The sequence below is a fragment of the Scleropages formosus genome, chromosome 25 (genome assembly GCF_900964775.1).
Source record: "Scleropages formosus chromosome 25, fSclFor1.1, whole genome shotgun sequence".
Lineage (NCBI taxonomy): Eukaryota > Metazoa > Chordata > Actinopteri > Osteoglossiformes > Osteoglossidae > Scleropages > Scleropages formosus.
The window spans coordinates 9,069,914-9,088,961 of record NC_041830.1 but is presented as its reverse complement, the minus strand read 5'-3'; the positions used below and the strand labels follow the sequence as shown (position 1 = coordinate 9,088,961).

General features: G+C 40.6%; 1 protein-coding gene across 4 annotated transcripts in view; it reads right to left on the bottom strand.

The window, feature by feature from the left end:
* tspoap1 (TSPO associated protein 1) overlaps positions 1 to 19,048 on the bottom strand; it is a 90,319-nt gene that overhangs the window by 36,684 nt on the left and 34,587 nt on the right. For all 4 annotated transcript variants that reach the window (XM_029249165.1, XM_029249163.1, XM_029249166.1 and 1 more), the window contains 4 exons: positions 3,503 to 3,610; positions 3,128 to 3,256; positions 1,443 to 1,619; positions 1 to 135 (listed from right to left, as the gene is read on the bottom strand). In XM_029249165.1, coding sequence (XP_029104998.1) covers positions 1 to 135; positions 1,443 to 1,619; positions 3,128 to 3,256; positions 3,503 to 3,610 — 549 coding nt within the window. The remainder of the gene's footprint in view (positions 136 to 1,442; positions 1,620 to 3,127; positions 3,257 to 3,502; positions 3,611 to 19,048) is intronic.

Sequence of the window (19,048 nt, the reverse complement as noted above, 5' to 3'; positions counted from 1 at the left end):
CTTCTTGGAGGGGCTCCCAGCCACAACCTCCTTGGCTGAAGACACGGACAGCTGCCTCTGCAGTCGCAGGACCTCCTTCTGGGACTCCCGCAGCAGACGCTCGAACTCAGAGATGCCTGACCCAGCAGGGTTGCCCTGCCGGTGAGGTGGGGAGAAAAAGAGCGGAACGGGCATGAGAAACGCTCACAAATAGAAAGGCTGCCCTACATCAGTACTGCTCTGAGCCTCTTCTTGCTTCCTGCAATGGCTCTGCTGCGCTGCATTATTTAATAATTGTTACATTCAAATAAGCATTTCCTGTTGTTGCTTACATACAGATTGCAGACTAAATGTAAGGCTAAGTTAAGCCATAAAGAGGTCCAAGAAATTGTATCCAGGAGGCCAAAATTACTTCATAAGCAGGTAGATGTTCAAAATCTACAACTTTTCCGGCTGCAGATGTCATTGGAAATACGTGGCATACTGGATAAAAGCGTTAAGGGGCTGAATTTCCTGAACATCTATTCAGCAGAAGATATTGTTTTAGACCAGACAAGGACCACACAAATTCAAAAATTGTACAGCTATTCGAGACTCAAACTTCTGAAAATGGAACAAACTCAATATTTTTCCCAGAAAGGCGCTGTTACATCTTATGTCAGGAAAATTTAAAGGGACCTAAAACGATGAGATTCTAGTAGCGTGCATCTTAGCGAGCACAGTACTGAGCAGGGATTCAGGGAATCAAACTTCATAGAATCCTTGAAAGACTTGAAGAAATTTCCTGGAATAATGGATTTATATTCTAGGATTAATATGTTGCTAAAGGGCAGCAGGTGGCGCAATGGTTAGAGTTGCTTCCTTTGGGCTCAGAGTGCCTGCATTCAAAGACATTAATTCTAGCATAAAAGCAGCAAAGCTGATCAAACAAACAAAAAAAAGATACTGTATGAATAATACATTCATGTTTCATAAACCCAACCTTTTAAGGCCAAATGAAAATACGGATAAAAATCTTATTTAAATAAGAATTCAGATGCATATGGGTCTTTGAATGCTTTACATCTGGATCTTTAAAAGCTGAAGGGCAGATGTGGTTTATGGCTTCATCTGAGTCCTGTGAGGCTGAGATGGACTAAGTAAACCTCAGAAGGCTTTCAATGGAATATTAACATCATCGTATCAGTGTGGCTCAAGCACAAATCCTTGGAAATGATGGCTACAGATGTTCACAATCCACACGAAACGCAATCAAACTGCTGTGACAGAAGAGCAGAAAACATTTTCTGACAGCGAGGTAGTTTGATTTTCTCCTTTTTTCTGGTGCATCCAGCAGAGGGAGACGCAGAACAAGAAGCTCATCATGGAAAGCGGACACACTGCACACGCTCGGGCACGCCAATACCTGGCGTTAACTCAATACGAGAAAGTTCAGGAAAAGCACATGGTTGAAGTTGCGGTACCTTGCCCTCGCCAAGACGTGCCTGCAGCTCTCGGCACTCCCGTTGGAGGGCGGCGATCTCCTTGTCCTTGGAGAGCAGGGTATCAGCGTGCTGTGCGAGGTCCCTCGCACGCTGTCGGGCAAAGGCCCTCTTGTACTGTTCCAAGGAGCCGGCCTTCAGCGGGGCGGGCACGTTCACCTAGGGATCAGAAACAAGATGCTGAGCAAAAACAGTGAGCGTCTCTCACGAACGCATGCTAAACATCGCCTTCCGACAAGATTCGGGAAACGCTGTTCACTGCAACTCCACAGCGGCTTCCATTTCAGCTGAAACCTGCAGTACCGCCCCGCAGTACACTTCAAGTCTTTAGCGCTGCCGAATCCTGTTGTATTTCAAACTGTTCTGAACTGAAGTTGTGAAGATGAGCTACTTTTTTTCTATAACATTACAACCCAGACCAACAGCGCTCTGGCTCTGATTAACTGCATAAAAACAATGGACCTGTCAAATTATGAACACTTGGAAGGAACTGATTGTGCTTTTTTGTTTGGATCCTATGAAACATGGCAGGGAATCATGAAGAGGAGTTCTACAGTCTGGTAGCAGGCTGGCTTGAGGAGGGAAATGCATGCCAGGGCATATGGTGGTCTGTGTAGAGACAGGTGCCCACGCAGGAGGCATGGCAGCTTCACGTGTGCCCGATGGCCAGACCATTTGAAGGTTTTATTATTAACAACCACTGGGAGCCTGCAAACAGCTCCCCACAAGCCGAAACACTTCACTTCCTCCAATACTGATTTTTGCATTACTGGCCACGTATTATTGCGGGAAAGAGCTTTTATATCATTTACAGAGAGATGCTTTAACTTCCAGCTATGGCAGTGGTAACATTAAAGTATTTTGAAGCCCCTCTAATATTGTTATATTACTTTTTACGCAGGTAGTCCTCGATGCATGATGTATGTGGGTGAAGGTGACTGGGATTATGAAAGCTGCCCCATTAGTTTTATTTCATTATTTTCAGGCGGAAGACAAACATAGCAATGAAAGTGAAAACAGTGCAGGAAAACAATACTGCAGCAATACTGCAATATTAGTATTAACATGATAATAATGTGTGAGATTAGTGAAAAATACAACAAAGTGTACTACATAATGTAGCATTCATGCATATCGTTTCTATATCCTTATGGTACATAAAATATAAGGGGATTTCTGGCTTTTGACAGTCCACCTGCGATGAAATAATCGAAACGGAACCCCGTCGTAAGGAGAGAACCACCTGTATTTATATGTGAAAAAATACACTCCTCCGTTCGTTATAGCAATTGGAACAAGTTTAGAGTGTATCCTTGTTCTGAGGAATATGCTATTCATACTCATAAATGTCACAGAGCTGATTACGAAAAGCGTTGCGGGTGGTTCACCGAAGATGGTACTTGTTCGTTTATCACCTTTGCTCACTTTGTCAGATCTACAGACAAAAATGATGGCAGATCAGGAGCATTCTTTTGAATACTACTGGAGCCTTCTGACAGAGGCATTCTTATAAGAAACTTTAAAAAATAAAAAACAAAAAGTGCTGTAATACACATTTCCTTTTGAGTGTCACAGGTACATAGAGGAGTGTGAAAAGAGGCCATGCCCTCAGACAAGTTGGAACACCACTGTTGCTCTCTACACCAGGATGGTTGGTGTCTCCTCACCACTTTAAGGTTGGCTTCCTGCAGCTTCCGTGCTCTCTCCTCCAGCCTCTTGGCGATGACTGCCAGCTCCGTGTTCTTCCGCTTCAGTCGCTTGACCTTCTCCTCCGTTTCTGGGGAACGGCTTTTACGCTTGGCGGCATAACAGGAAACAGAGCACGTGAGAGCTTCAAGGGTTCCCCCAAACCATCTGTAGCTAGACGGGAATGGGCTGCAAGAGTATTTAATCTCTCTTGATGCCAGCACCTTATTGTGGATTATAATTAGGATCGTAAGGATGGGTCATATGGACACCCTGCCATCTGCAAACAGTTGCTCTTGAGCACACAACTATTTAGGAGTTCATGCACATTCGCAAGAGTGTTGATCCTTGCTTACCAGAAGGCCATTTTCTTCCTTCAGGGAAGCACAAGTCTTTTCCAAATCATCCAGTGCCCGCAGGAGCTCAGAGTTCTGCCGAACCAGGTAGCCGTAATCTGTGCCATTCTGGAAAACACAAAAGCAGGGCACTCTGAGGGATGTGTGCTGAGCACATTTCCTTTGAACTCAACTTGAAGTCTTAGGAGGGCCTCTTGAAGTGCAGAGCTGTTAGTCTTCAGGGGTAGGCAAACTCCAAAGGAAAACTGGGCTTGATCTATGGCGATGCCTCATTATGTTTACTAATTAATGAACCAGTCTACAAGCCAAGTAAAACGGGAAGTGTGTACTCATTCCCCTTCATTTCTTTCAGTTAACATATTCTCTTGGGTCATATATTTGGACATCAATTCAAAAGCCAGTTTCAACATCCATCTCTGGACAGACAACCTTACCAGTTTTTTTCATCATTTAGGCGGTGCTATTTTAGTAAAAAGCGGCTGTACAGAGCACAAATACCAAGAAAAAAATGCTGACACTTGACAAGAAGAGGCCACCATGACATAGTCTGCAAAACATCTGTCAACAACCTCTTGCATAGCCGCCTTTCATTCCCTCATCGAACAGCTGGTAGAGTTGGCAGCTGAGACCAAATGATCTATTTTTAAAGTTCTTTTACATATTGACCTGTTCCTTATTATATCCTCCCAGTCTGTTTTGGGGCTCTCTCACTAATGGTGGGCAATACAGATATTGCGGTATTTTTGGGATTACATTTCCAATTACTTATTTACCTATAGTGAGTAAGCTACTTACAACGATATACTCATATATATACAGCTGTATAATTTTTACTGTATCATTTCAGGGTTAATACCTTGATAAAGAGCACTGCGACAGGAGATAACATTCATACTCTAGAGTATAAGGCAACAGTTCTAACAAATACGCCACCTGCTGGTATGGGCGATCACAGTATTTACATTGTAAGAATTGCCTTGTTAAGTAATTTTCTAACAATAAGAACTCTTATTAACTACCGTTAAAAGCAGATTTTCAAAATGCTTTTCAATGAAGAAGAAATACAATTTACCACTCTAAAAGAAATGTATGGTACTTTTGTTTTGGATGTATCGGACTTTTAAAAACTTGAAACAAGATTTTTTTATTCTAAAATAAAAGTGAAAGTGAGAAGTGCACAGAAAATATGGAGAACGTAAGCATTTTATGTAAAAGCAATTTTGAACACAGGGGTTTTAACCCTGTATTAAAATGGGTCCACAATAGTTCTGATATTTGAATGAATAAGATCTGAATTAGGCTTGATTTAGATTTTCTGTTTAAAAGACAGGAACACTACATAGTATGGAAAAAATGAGTTAACTTTCAGCAGCCTAGGAGCACATATTTTAGCCTAAATCAATGATAATTAGTTTTATGAGAATTCACTTTACAAGCAGATTTTTAGGAAAAAGTTAGTCAAGGAAAGCCGATATGTATATTTCTCACCTGATAACAAATTTACATAATCGTTACAATTTCATCGCTCAAGGCACCATCACTGTCCCAACTTGTGAGCAACACATTAAATGATTACAAAATTTCACATGATGTAAGGCAAAAAGATATACTTTACCAAAATATGGGATATGGAAATAATTTCCTAGCAGTTCTTCCTGTCATGAACACAATAAGTAATTAAAGGTTCTTGTGCAGTCTCGTATTAGGTCGTCTTCCATTTTCAAATTTCTACTAGACCGAACAGTAAAAGGTTATCATTCTTAGCAATATCCTATTCCCCTTGATGCTCCAGTCCACCCTACTGGATGCAGGATTTTTCTATGATTCCTCAGCCCTGGAGTACAGGTGGCCTGATAGTGATTGACAGAGACACCAATCTTATGAGGCTCCCAACCACCACACCACCATCCCACTGGGCATTCGAGGGACTGTCTGATAAGGGTAAAACCTGATTTCTATAAAACCAATGACAATGAGAAGTCCTTGTCTAAGGAAAGCTTCAGATGTAATATTTCCAGACCACTGCTGAATCCATGGTACAGCTTTCATATACTCTTCCTGATAGAACTGTATTAGGAAAACACAATTATTTTCAGCCATAATCCAATACAGAAGGTCCTGAGCTATAGCCTATACCCTTAGGGCTGAAGGGCTAAGGTCTACAAGGTTTGGAATACACAAGTGAGAGCTGACTTGATCCATACACTGCTATAAAAGACTTACTTAGACATGCGATACCAGTAAGCAGTTTGATTCCTTAACAAGAGACAGTATAAAGACTAATTGGGGACAAAATGGGCAAGTTAATTAGCCAAGAGGAAAACAGTGGGTGTCTCAGTGTTCCTACAAGACAGCCGTGAAAGGACTTTGAGGGAAAAGTCTTTGTTGGTGTAAGCATATCAGTTGCCGCTGTATCGCCACAATTCACTTGGAAAGTCAGGAGAGGTTTACTTGACACGTGACACACAGCTGCATACAGTTATTACACTGTCGTATAACTGAGCATCACTGCAGCCAAATCTGTCTGCAAATCCTGTCTTTAAACTCATGTTATAACTCAGCCACATAAGACTTCCTCAATACAATTGGAGAAAACATGTAATACAGTACCACTGCACTCGCTGACTCTAGCATCACCTGGTCTTCTCCAAAAGTACAGACGGAATTTGATATATATGCAGAAGAGCACCCATCCTCTAAAATGGAAATGTTTACAGAACTCTAAGGTATGTATTTCAAACAGGTGGAAAGCTGTGTTAACTAGGAGGAGTATGAAGACTGGAATGTATAATAGGGCAAAAACTTGCAATGTCAAGGAGTCCACTTTGCCTGGTAAGAGTCTGGAGGTACCTGGTGACCTATACGTAATCATACAGCACCAAAGAGGAACTAATGAATGTATCGGCACTTGCTCTTCTTCCCAAACTGTGACAAATGAACCTGAATTTCCCTTTCTCAACTGTGCTACACAGTCTTTGTTCACTTGTAGGCTCTTCTCAACTGGAAATAGAAAATGGACTGAAGTCAGCAGGGTGGATGTTATAACAAGGGATGAATTTGAAATTCCAGGTTACGACGCTTTCGCAAGGATAATCAAAGTTTCACTTTGGCATTGCTGCACCTTCAATATTCAAAATCTGTACTTCCCATTACATCTTTCATTTTCTCAGTCGTGGAAATGTGCCAGATATTTAGAATTTTAGACAACGGCACATTGGGCTCACCGACTTAATCCACCCACCAGAGTTTGCAGAGGCTGCTGCTCTGTTTTATATTTATTGTGAATGAAGACAGAGAACATTTCCTGTCAAAACTAGAGAGATTTTCCAAAGCCTTTCAAAAGAGGCTAGTCGAGATTACATCTCAAATCAATAGAAGGTCTGTCAGCCAAGGAATAAATCACTCTGGTTGCTCTTTTGTGGCACACGAGGTCTGGTGTGGAAAGAGGGAGGTAGAGGAACAAAACTGCTCAAGCACATGAGTAAAGAATAAAATTCCACACACTGGTGAAGAATAAAGAATTACTGAGCAACTATTAACCTTCTAAAGTAGTAGGCAGATGGATCTGGGAAGAGGGACCTTGCTGAGCCCATGCAGCTGACCCGAACCCAAACGTGGTCCTGCCACAATCTTGCACCAGCGTTCCTCACAACTTCTTGTGCTGCTGTTTACTAGCACAGAAAATTACAGTTAAAAAAAGAAAAAACCTTGTTTCTACCTTACCACAACTGGAGTGAGCCCCTTTGCCCAGCTTGCCAACCGCACACATTCTACATCTTTCAATGAAATAAATAATTACACTGTAAATAAAGCTAACTATTATATCTTTAATCTAACACATCTCAATTTAACAGTCAATTATTATGTGTGAAAATACCATGCTGCTCATTAAAGTGACAGATTGTAGCAGACATCCTATGAGGAAGGACAACAAGCGAGGGATTTATGTCTTTTAGTGGAAACAGCAGCAGAGGTTCAGGAGCTACACTTCTGCAGGTTTCCCATTGTAATTGTACTTCACAAAAAGACAAATTGTTTCATTAAGAAACACTAAGCTGCAAATTGGGTAAAATTATTAAGTATGTAGTACAGAAATCACTTGCCTTGAAATTACATGCAAAGCAACTGAAGAAAAAAAAGAACCCTGCCATTTAAACACGTGCTTCGAGCTACTGCCTGCTGGCTCTACTTAAGTCCACTCAAAGGTCCTCAAGAAGAGCACTGAAGCAAAGTGAAGAACTTCTCGGTCACCTTCACCCGAGACTAGTGGGGTTAGAGAGCTTAGAGTGATGCAGTCACACACACTGCCATTTGTTCTCAACACGGCCACCTTGAATATAGAAACAGCAGATCCACGGATGAGGGGAGACTCCCCACAACTCTATCAACGAGAGATCTGTTCAGCTACAATACACTTGTTCATTTACCAGATGATTTTCTTCAAAGAGATGTAAAGTAAAAATGCATTTCATAGACAAAGTTATAGGTGCAGACATACCACTGTCGAACACCAGTCATTTTGTCCAATACCTCCGGTTTTGTACAATATATTCGAGACCAAAGACAGTAGATACGAGACCAATACACACTCTGCTCTTGAGCAGTTTTTGTCATTTAATACTCTTTTGACAAGGTCGAGCCTGTCTGACAAAGGCATTCAGATACAAATTTTACACACATGCACGTACAGCATGTGTTCCTATCTTTTTCAGGATTTCCGAGTGACTCCTACATTAAGCACAACAAACGATTATAAATGATTCTGGTTCCCAACTGCAACCCAAAAAAAAAGACACCTTAAAGGCAAAAAGTAAATGTTAAAAAAGCATTTCATTTTGTGGAGGCATTCTTGGAGAATCAGTTTTTTGAGGTGTGCTAACCTTCTGAAAGTACACGAACGCACACGTTTCACGAATCAGGTGCAGTCTGAGGATTCCACCTCTTTATTCACATGATGTATATTTGAAGATGCCGGTCTATAATTTTGTCCCTGGACACCAATCCTCCCTGTTGGCCTTCAGCACGAAACATGTCAGTCACAGTGAGCGACTTTGTACAAAGGGATTGCAGGCAGGTATATTAGTGGGTGCCTTTTAAAATTCATCAGCTGCCTCTGCATAGTCTCTTGGCAGTCAGGCTGCTGAAGGTTAAGCTCTCGTCTCAGGGAAACCTTCTGCAGGAGGCTATTTGTCAACATCCTGTTGGGGAAACGCATTCATACCAAAGGCCACTGCTCTGAAGGCCAATGACAGAGAATGTAACTGAGGTAACCGAAGGTACATTCCACATTCTGGCTGAAGAAGGGAAAGGGAAAAAAAAAAAATGTGCGAAAAAGCAAAACTGAAAAACACTGACATCATTTGGCTGGGACCACTGCTGGTTGCCATGGCATCCTGGTTAAAACATGCATGAGGAAAAGCAGTTCCTCACCGAGGTCCCTGCTGGATGGCATCACTTTGTGTGTTACCATGTTACCAGTGAACTCAAAACACTAATATTACCTATTTACTTGACTGAATGGATGGGCATAAGTATAACTGGGAGAAATCCTCCCAAAAGACACTCCTGTAAATTCATACCAATATTACTTCACATATCCATGCCCCATATACTCTTAGAACAATAATTTCAGTGGTATAAAGAAGCGGTTTAAACCTTTTTAGACGTATAAAGGAGGTCACGTTTATGTCTTTGCAGTGGAATACAGCATTAAACTCACAGTTGTTACTAAATAACAATAGTTATTTACGTCACACGTTCTACCAAAGACTTCAAGTGTTAAACTACTTCTAAGGATTGACACATTTATACATCAAGGTAGTTTTACTGTATCAATATAGGGCAAGTACCTTGCTCAAGGGTACTACACCACAAGTTAGACGTTGAACCTGGGTCTTCTGTTCAAAAGGCAGCAATTCTAAGTTGCTGTTTCATGCTGTGGTAAAACTAATACACCACCTTACATTTGATGAGAATAATGAAAAAAATTCACAGAAAAGGAGAACACAGCAGTAGGGGATTTGTAAACAGGTTGACGAGAAGAACAGCTACAGTATGTATTGCCTTCATGTATAATTTATTGCTGTAAATTTATTCATTTAGCACACTTTTTCCTCCAGAGCGACATATAACAACAGAAATGCATTTCACCAGACACACACGTGACTCTCAAAGCAGTATGTCTAACACTACCATTTAAACTAGTATACATTACGGGGATAGCTACATATGGAATTGGTATATTACATAAATTTACATTTCTTTATTTAGCAGACACTTTTCTCCAAAGTGACTTCCAATGTACTCTATGTAGTGTTATGAGCCCACACACCTTATACACCAAGGTGACTTACACTGCTAGATACACTACTTACACTGGGTTACTCATCCATACATCAGTGGAACACACACACTCTCTGTCACTGACACACTATGGGAGAACCTGAACAGTATGTCTTTGGACTGTGGGAGGAAACCAGAGCACCCAGAGGAAACCCACACAGACACGGGGAGAACATACAAACTCCACACACACTGAGTGGGGATCGAACCCACGCCCTCCCATACAGCGATAGGCGCTGTGAGACAGCAGCGATAGGGTAGGTAGTAATAATAAATAGTATAAGTAGTATTCCTTTTTCAACAGTTATGTTTCATCAAGACCTGAGCAAAGACTAAGAAGAGTAGTGAAACACTGCCACCCGAATTTTAACAAGTACATTTAAGCATTACCCATTGTTGTGTGACAGCTGGGCTCTGAAGTTCACGTTAAACCCGTGAGCACATTTAGAGTTAAAAATGACATAGGAACATTCATGGACAAGCACTAGATATGTTTCCTTTGGAGGAGCAGGAGACTGCCAGATGCTTGAGAGCAGCACTGACATGCGCTTGTGTGTCACTACTGCAGGAATTGTTTCCTGACCGCCTCCGGAAGGTGAGGCCGGGAGACTGACAAGCGCCTTTGCCTTTGTTCAAGTACTCTGAGCCCTCAGCTCTACTGGACACATCAGGCAGTCAATACAAGAACAGGTGACGACTTTATTTATTCGCTGGATTGGGGGCAAAATCTATGAGCGATAAAGAGAAGGTGAAGCCTACAAAGCCTTAGCGGCACTGGGCTGTATGATCACGGTGATCGTCGGGGGGAGGACGTGCACCGTGTTCTTTAACTCTTGCGATGCTCGTGCACACCTAATCTTCATTTCATGAGCTTCGTTGAAACATTTACAAATATCACATTCATTTAGAAGATGCTTTTCTCCAAAGCAACATAAAGCTCAGAGTAAAGAAAGTGACACACTGTAAAATAAAGAATTATAGAGAGTGTCATGGAATTCTTTAAGCAGTTAATTTAAAAGCACACGTTGCTTTTAAAGGTGAATGGAGCAGAGAATGTACTGCATGTGGGTTGAAAAGGAATGCATTTTGAAACCCTTCTCAAATGGTAAAAGGGATTCAGCAGCTCTGAGTTCTACAAGCACCAAAGAAAACAAACAGATCATGCTTATTTGCTAACCTGCACTGTGGATCACATGCCTTCCTCAGAGGGACTAGATGAAACGCAGAGTATGATTTGTTTAATGCATGCATCACATGAAGAAATGTTAACAGTGATGAAGCATGTACTGGTTTATGATCCTTATGTGAACTTTCATCTTATTAGTGGAGCAAAACTCCCAGTTCATCTAACGCTCGAATATAATGTTGTAGATACTAAAATCTTAATTCAGCACTCATAAGCTATACATCACAGGAATTATATATTTACAGTTTCTGCCCACTTTGACCTCATTTGTTAGCTAACTGATATTGTATACACACATTTATGTACATATATTTTGTGCAAGTAATGACAGCACCTTAACTAGACTTTTTATGAGGTTGCCAAATTACCCGCAGATTTCTTGCTAGTTAGCTGAATAAATTCAGTTTTTTGTTGCATCTCAGTTGTGTAAAGGGTTCAGATCTGGGCTTGGCTTCATTGTTCCAGTTTAGAAGTCTGTGGTCACGTCACCTCTGATGGAAGTACTATAATATCCAGCATGCAACTAACATGAGCTGATCCTGGTAGAACCAAAACCATTAGACGTACAATCAAGCACAAATTATTTATTAAATGGGAGCAATGAATCGCTGCTGATTTCCATACAGAAAGCACCAAAGAGCCAGGAATACAGATCAGCTAGTGATACTGACAGCTCCTTCATTGCTCTCTGACATGCAATTTAAAGGCCATGTTTTCAGATACTATAGGTAACAAACAAGTGGATCAAGACACCTGTGTCAATAAAAGATGAAATTGTATTTACTTCACCTTTTCTTTTCTTATGCTTCTTAATGTACTAATGCTGGGCTTAAGTCAAAGATTATTCTTTCTCTACACAGCTCCACTGAAATGATATTTTACACGTAAACCGTTTGAGCAGTATCTGCTGGGAACACAAAATGAAACCACCATGTGTGGACTGGGAGGAGGATCTGCCAGAGGAAATCCACTTTGTATTAAAGACCTTTGACTGGTTTTTCACTACTTTCCACTATTCATTTGTTCAAGCTTTAAGGTCCTGTAAAATAGGTATATTCCAATGTAATCATCATGGGTATTAATTCAATACTAAATCAGATAAAAAGCAGACAAGATATTATTAATTCTGAGGATAATTCCAGCACGGACAAACAAAGAGAGCAGTTCATGCAGGAATAAATATAATATCACGGCAAATACGTAGCGTAAAGGATCACATTACAAACTACATTTTTCCTTGCACTGAAGGCATGGATAGTAGGTCATGAACGCAGGCATTCTGCATGTGCCAATTCCATGTTGTTCCACTTAATTTATCTGCAGGACACAGAGAACCAGATACGAAATGGCAAGCCACCATTTATTTTAAATTAAAAAAAAAAAAAAAAAAAAAAAAAAAAAAAGTCTGATCTGCCATGTGGTATCTCAAAGGGACTGTAATACCTTTCTTGACAGCAGACCTGCATTTCACCAGAGTGGGAAAGACGGAAGGTGGTGACGCGAAGGAGACCGACACCTGCTTTCTGGGACCAGAGGGACGACAGCTGAATAAAGGCAGTGAAATGTGAAAGAGTGGGAGACCGCTTATCTTCCAGGTTATTTAAATGAGAAATCCACTCACACGAGTCCGTACCCTCAGGACCAGATTATGTCGAAAGAAACCACAGAACATCTATTCCCTTGCTGATGTCTGCTTGCCCGAAACCTCATTGTCAGCATTTCAGTGTGCCTGCAAACAAATGTTTGGTTCAGACAAGGAGGCCTTTGAAACAGATGTAAAATACATCTGCCGGTTTTAGAAATTAATTCTGACTACAAAGTGACCTGCAACCTCAGCCTCCTTTTAGAGGCTTACAAACGGTGAGGGATCTACATTCCCAGAAAAGGGGTGAAAAATGATATTCGGGTATTCTGAAGAGCAATTTTCCATTTCAGTCATCCCACACTGCTTCTGTTCCTAATCTCTAGATTATGAACACAATCATGGTATGCTGGTCAAATGGGTCTCGAGTTTTCACTGAAGCCTGAGAAGTGCTAGTACATAAACAGCTCAATTTAAGGGATGTTGCATGTACTTATGCGTGACACCCCAATCGTGCGAATGAACGCATATCCATAATGTGCGTGGAGTAATTACAAAGTGGGATTGAGAAAAACAGCCCTCTGAGAATAGGTTTAGTTTCTGTTTTCAGCACCATTTCCCCTCACTCCTTTGTGTGTGTGGGGGGTATCATTTGTTTAGTTTACTGCTTTTTAACACACCATTATTTGTCTTTCGCTGCACACAGTCAAAAGACCCCACTTTTCAAATGACGAACAACTCATGACCATCATTAACAGGTCCAACAGCAGACTGGTAAAGAAATGTCAGTGTTAAACCTCAAGACAAAGAGAGAATACACTAAGGATTCAGTAAAAGGTCAACAGGAAGCAAACAATAACTGAGTATATATTGGATGAACAGGGAGAGCATTGAAGACAAAACCCAAATAGATCAAAGGAATTTAAAAAAATTCTATACCCAGGCCATACATGATAATAATACCCTTCAGTGTGCTGCTGTCACCCACCATCAAAAATTGTTCAACTCAGATGATAAACAATCATTTTTTAAAAGCACAGAAACAAAAGATCAGTCCATGTGAAGGTAGAGCAGGCGTTCCCCACAGGTATTGTAATACTCCTAGTAAAACCACAACAGCAAATACCACCTGCTTCATATAATGGCCTTTTTAATTCAGCAATGTGGTTCTTTCAATTCATGGGATGTTGCTAAAAAACATCATGCATATGCCATGAGAAATCTTGGCAAATTCTAAATTCCATTACTGTTACACAGGTGTTTTCTGGGGGGGGGGGGGGGGGGAAGACAAGGAAAGGAGTGTCATTGCAGTTTTTACTAATGCTATGCATCCACAATCAAAAGCAACTGCCTAATAATACACCACTGTCTGAGATTCGTGTTTACATAATAGCAGAAAGCTACGGTGATCACAAAGATTCTGAAAAACTGCCAATAGGCTCTTTATTGACATGTGCCATTTCAGTTTTACCATATTTTCTGCTGGGTAGCAGTAGACAGCTGTTTCCAAACACATTCTAATTACACGAGCCCTGGCTGACTCCTGGCAAACACAATGAAACAACTCATTCCCAAATGAAAGGTGGTCAAAGACAGGCTTCTTCGTCAAATTAATTAAGGGGAAAGAAAAAAAGGACATCACTGCAGAAAAAAAAAAAAAAAAACTGTGGAAATAATTGCATGAAATAATTGCATTCCATTAAACCATGGGCCACAGTTCACTGCTCAGCTGCTCACGGAAACAAAAACAAATCCTTGTGGGTTTACTGCACATCTATGCAAGTGTTTTCAAAGGGAATCCTAAGCATTTACTTGGGAATACTGTAAAACTCTAGCTGTGTGTGTCTGCACACTACAACCAAACCCTCAGGAGCATTATGAGGGGGGATGTAAAAGAAGTTAAGATAATCTAGAGGGTTTAGGAAGAACACTTAAAAACTGATACTTTGGCTGTGTCTGCAATTAAACAGGACGTTACAAAGTGCTAACAAAACTCCAAGAGGGCATTAATTAAAATAGGAAGAAGACACTGCCATTTCTAACTAGGTGGACATAAAGGCCAATTTTACCATCGTGCTGGGAAACTATGCCGACAGGGATCCTGATGAGCTGGAAATAAGCTGCAGACTGCCAATGGTCACATTCCAAATCATTGGTTCCAGTAAAGTAAGCACATTACTGATGAGTGGGGGAACTTAGTTCTTGATGTTCATTTTAAAGGCTTCTAAATTTTAAATTAATCCATGGATCGGCATGTCTCTTTACCCACAGTTGTGCAGAATTACTGTTTCCACACTATTAAGCACAACTGCAGAGATGAGCTGAACCACTCATGTCTGTTAAAAAGTATTGGGCTTTTAAGTACATGCGGATATTTTCCTTAAATTTAACTCCTTCCGGGGGGCACAGTGACGCAGTGGGTTGGACTGGGTCCTGCTCTCTGGTGGGTCTGGGGTTCGAGTCCCGCTTGGGGTGCCTTGCGACGCACTGGTGTCCCATCCCGGGTGTGTCCCCTCCCCCTCCGGCCTTTCGCCATGTGTTGCCAGGTTAGACTCTGGCTCCCTGCGACCCTGTATGGGACAAGTGGTTTCAGATGGGGTGGGTGTGTGTGTGTGTGTGTGTGTGTGTGAGAACTCTTTCTGAGATAATGTGACTTCTTTTTTGTATTACAGCCAAGATGGGACCAAAGGTCAACTGCAAATGATGAATTGTTTAAAGGGACGCTACATCTGCATCCACTTCGATTACCATTAATTGCCACAGAATTCAGCGAGCCATTAATGTTTAACCTCAACGCCACTTTCGCCATTTCAAATCACCATTTAAATAACCATTCACCAGTTAGTGACTTACATGTCACGATTGTTTATTAAATATGTGGCATAATGGTATAAGTGAGGAAAACTGAGTCATCTGGTAAAAGATGGGCTGTTCCTCTCCCAGTGTTCCTGTGGAATAATCACGCTGGGAACCAATCTGCATAACAATACACAGCTTGACGTTTGCCATCATCTGCATCCCTGCACTGCTTCATGAGAGAATTTTGATTACCGCCTTTACTAAATCATTATCTCTCCATTTGGCTGGCCATCACACTGGTCCAGAATATGAAAAGGTTTAATATCTGTTTGCAAATTGGATCTCAGTGTGCGGTCGTCAGCATGCCCTCCATATAGACAATTTCATTTCTATCCCGAGCTCCTGGCCGTTTGAGGGTGTAGCCTCACAGTGGGGAGGAACAGTTTGCAACTGAATGAACGCCTTCTTGTCTCCAAAGTAATGCTACAAAAATGAAATAGACTGGAGAACATTAAAAATGAACAAAACTTTGCCGAGATGTGAAAAATATGCAAGAGAAAACACTCCCATTCATCAGCAAATGGGGCCAATTCATTTCATGAAATCACCTCGCTGAGCAAACTCCTATTAGTATGGGGGTCAAATAAGCTTTATTTATAAAGGGAAAAAATAGGTCCTCAGATGAAAAATGTCACACCAAAATAGTACACAAATTTGTCTTTACTCTCATTGATTTTTGTGTGTGAGAATGGTAACACCAAGACAATGTAATATAACAAACATTTAAAAAAAGAATGCTACCACATATCTAAATTATTAAAACTGGTATAATGAAATGTGCAGGAATGTGAATAACTTTTGGACTAGCAGTACCACCTTTGGACTCCAACTGAAAAACTTCAGGAAAAATGCTTTATTTAAAAATAAAGCATGTGCAATAATGATATTTACACTATAAAAGCCGTTTAAATGATTTAAGCTACAGTATTGAGCCAATGCTTACACTTAAGCGGTATATCAGTAAAAGTTTGCATTGAATCTTCTCCATAAGTTGTGTTATATTTACTATAATCATTGTCATATTTGGTTGAGATTAATTACTAATTATTAAATGGATGAAATAGGGAGTACGTAGAGTAGCTTTGTTAAGGAACAAGAATGATGTCCGCACAATTTGCAGGGTGACACAGTAAGCGGTGAGTGTAAAATGACTGAGTTACCATGAAACTATGGTGCTATGACTGTCAACCTTGGTGGAGCTGCTGGACCGGAGCACTTAATTGACTGAACTGATTATTACAGTGACTGAACTCTTTCAGCCCCGTTTTAGTAGTGAGATTGAAGGCAGCTGGAAAACCTGCACTTACTGCGGCTGCCATGACCAAGGTTGCCAATCACTACTCTACAAACTAAAGATACCATTTCAAAGAATTAACTTCTCTACTGAAATTTTATTCTCTGAAATTATGTTGATGGACTTACAGTCAATCTGTTAAAAGTATAACTGATCAGGATTTAGTCATTTGCCAATTAATTAGGCAAAAAGCCATTAAGCAGACACCCTGGAGTTATTTACCAACAAATCGTATATTCTGAGCACTTGTACGTACTTGTACTCTGTTAGAAATACAAATCATGTTCAGTGAATTCTGCCGCATTGCTCCACCATTCATTCTTAATTGCACCTGAACTATTTCAATCTTTTATTCTGCTCTCAAGTAAACAAGTCACTCATTCCACTACATTAAGCGACATAACCCGAGGTTGCTTAAAAACTCAGCCAAGCAGAAAATACCGTTAGAGGCATTTCCTCCCTTCAGATGAAGCTTTTTTTTTTTTATTATAACTGCTGCTAATCACATAATGCGAAAACTTATGCACACTTGACATTTCTTAAGCTGAATTACACAGCAACTTAAAAAAAAATTTATATACTGTTGTATCTTTCCATATTTCTGAATTGCACAATAAAAGTGATGTTCTGCTTCACAATACTGTTTGGTGATGAATTCTTGATTATGTACAAAACAAATACTGGGCAAAAGTTCCTCTGGGAATCCAACCCGAAAGCTTTCTGATGAGTAATGTGGGCAGAATACTGTACTATGTTTCATGATTATACTCACTGTGCGACAGCAAAGCATTTCATCGTGGACCATCACCATCTGTTCTTTACCGACCAAGTCACATTGGACACAGGAGCAGGCCAGATCAACTGCAAAAATCACTGAAAACAGCATGTTATTGGTGTTTAACATTAGTATTGTTAAATTCATTTTTATATACAGACACACCTCTGCTTACGTAAATCCAGATTTACGTAAAAAGTTCCCGGCATACACATTATGTATAAAGCGCTTATGCAAAACATCTGAAATACGTAGGTGTAACCAGACAAAGCAGCAAGCTACATCTTCTTAGTTCCTGCATGTTTTGAGTTTTAAACGCATCTCCTCTCGTTAGCTTAGTGCTGTTTTGTGCATTGTTTTTTTTTTTTTCTTTTACCAATTTCATTAGTCACAATGCCTGGTGGTAAATGTGCACTTGAAGGAAAATGAGAACCATCTCGCAAGTCTACAGTAATGGATTTTGAGATGAACTTGAAAATAACAAGGAAGTATGAAGGTGAACAAGGATTATCGTCTATAGCACGGCAACCAGGTTTAGCCATATCGACTGTGAATACGATAGCGAAGGATGTTGCATGTATGAAGGAGCACGTGAAAGGAACTGCTAGCATGAAAACAACAATATGAAACATTTAATATGTCTGACATTTACTACAGATTTTTATTGTGTAATTTTTTTTATACCCATGTTTGCAACAAATGCATAGGGTACGCTGGCCTATGCTGAATGGTGGGGGAAGAAGGGGAATCTGACATATGTAACTTCTAACTTATGCAAGGGGTTGAAGAACGGTCTATTTGCGTAAATCGAAGGGTGTCTGTAGTAGCTGTTCCAATGTAACTCTTGCAGAACAAATTGCAGTGACTCGCTTTTCCAGAAGATATTTTAAGTGGTCCTGATCCTTGAGCAGACTGGGAGCATCTATTAATCATATTCATTTCATGTATTTCAATATTTGAAAGAGTATCCTGCAGAACAGCTGAAGACCTAAATACTAAGCAGCTGCAGATGTACACGCTACACCCTTCCTGTTCTCCCCTCCCCAGGAGAGGGAGCGCTGTCCCCTGTCCAAAAGCACATTGTGCTGACCTCGATCCAGGCTATTTGGCCTAGACGCTCATTTCCCTTGAAGCTGCATGTGGTAGATAACAGGTTCAAAACCTCAAAAATGTGAGCCAGTCTCACAACCATCAGAGAATCGGGTCCAGCAAAACATAAAAACAAAGCTCTGATAGAATATGGAAGCCAATTTTAAATTAACGCGTTGAATTTTAAAGCAGTTTAAATTCCCATCAGAATAACAAACTCCTATATAAACTTTTTTGAAGCCCTGTGGCTTCAAACCGAAAGATGCTCAAGATTAACCACAGCTGTGCGGACGTGACCCGATTGAGATTATTAAACGGAATAAAGTAGAGTGGACGTTTTGACATTTTTTCCTCTAAACATGCTGAGAGAAAGCCCTGCAAGAGGGATGACAGGTGAATCTGATTGCTCATCTTGAATT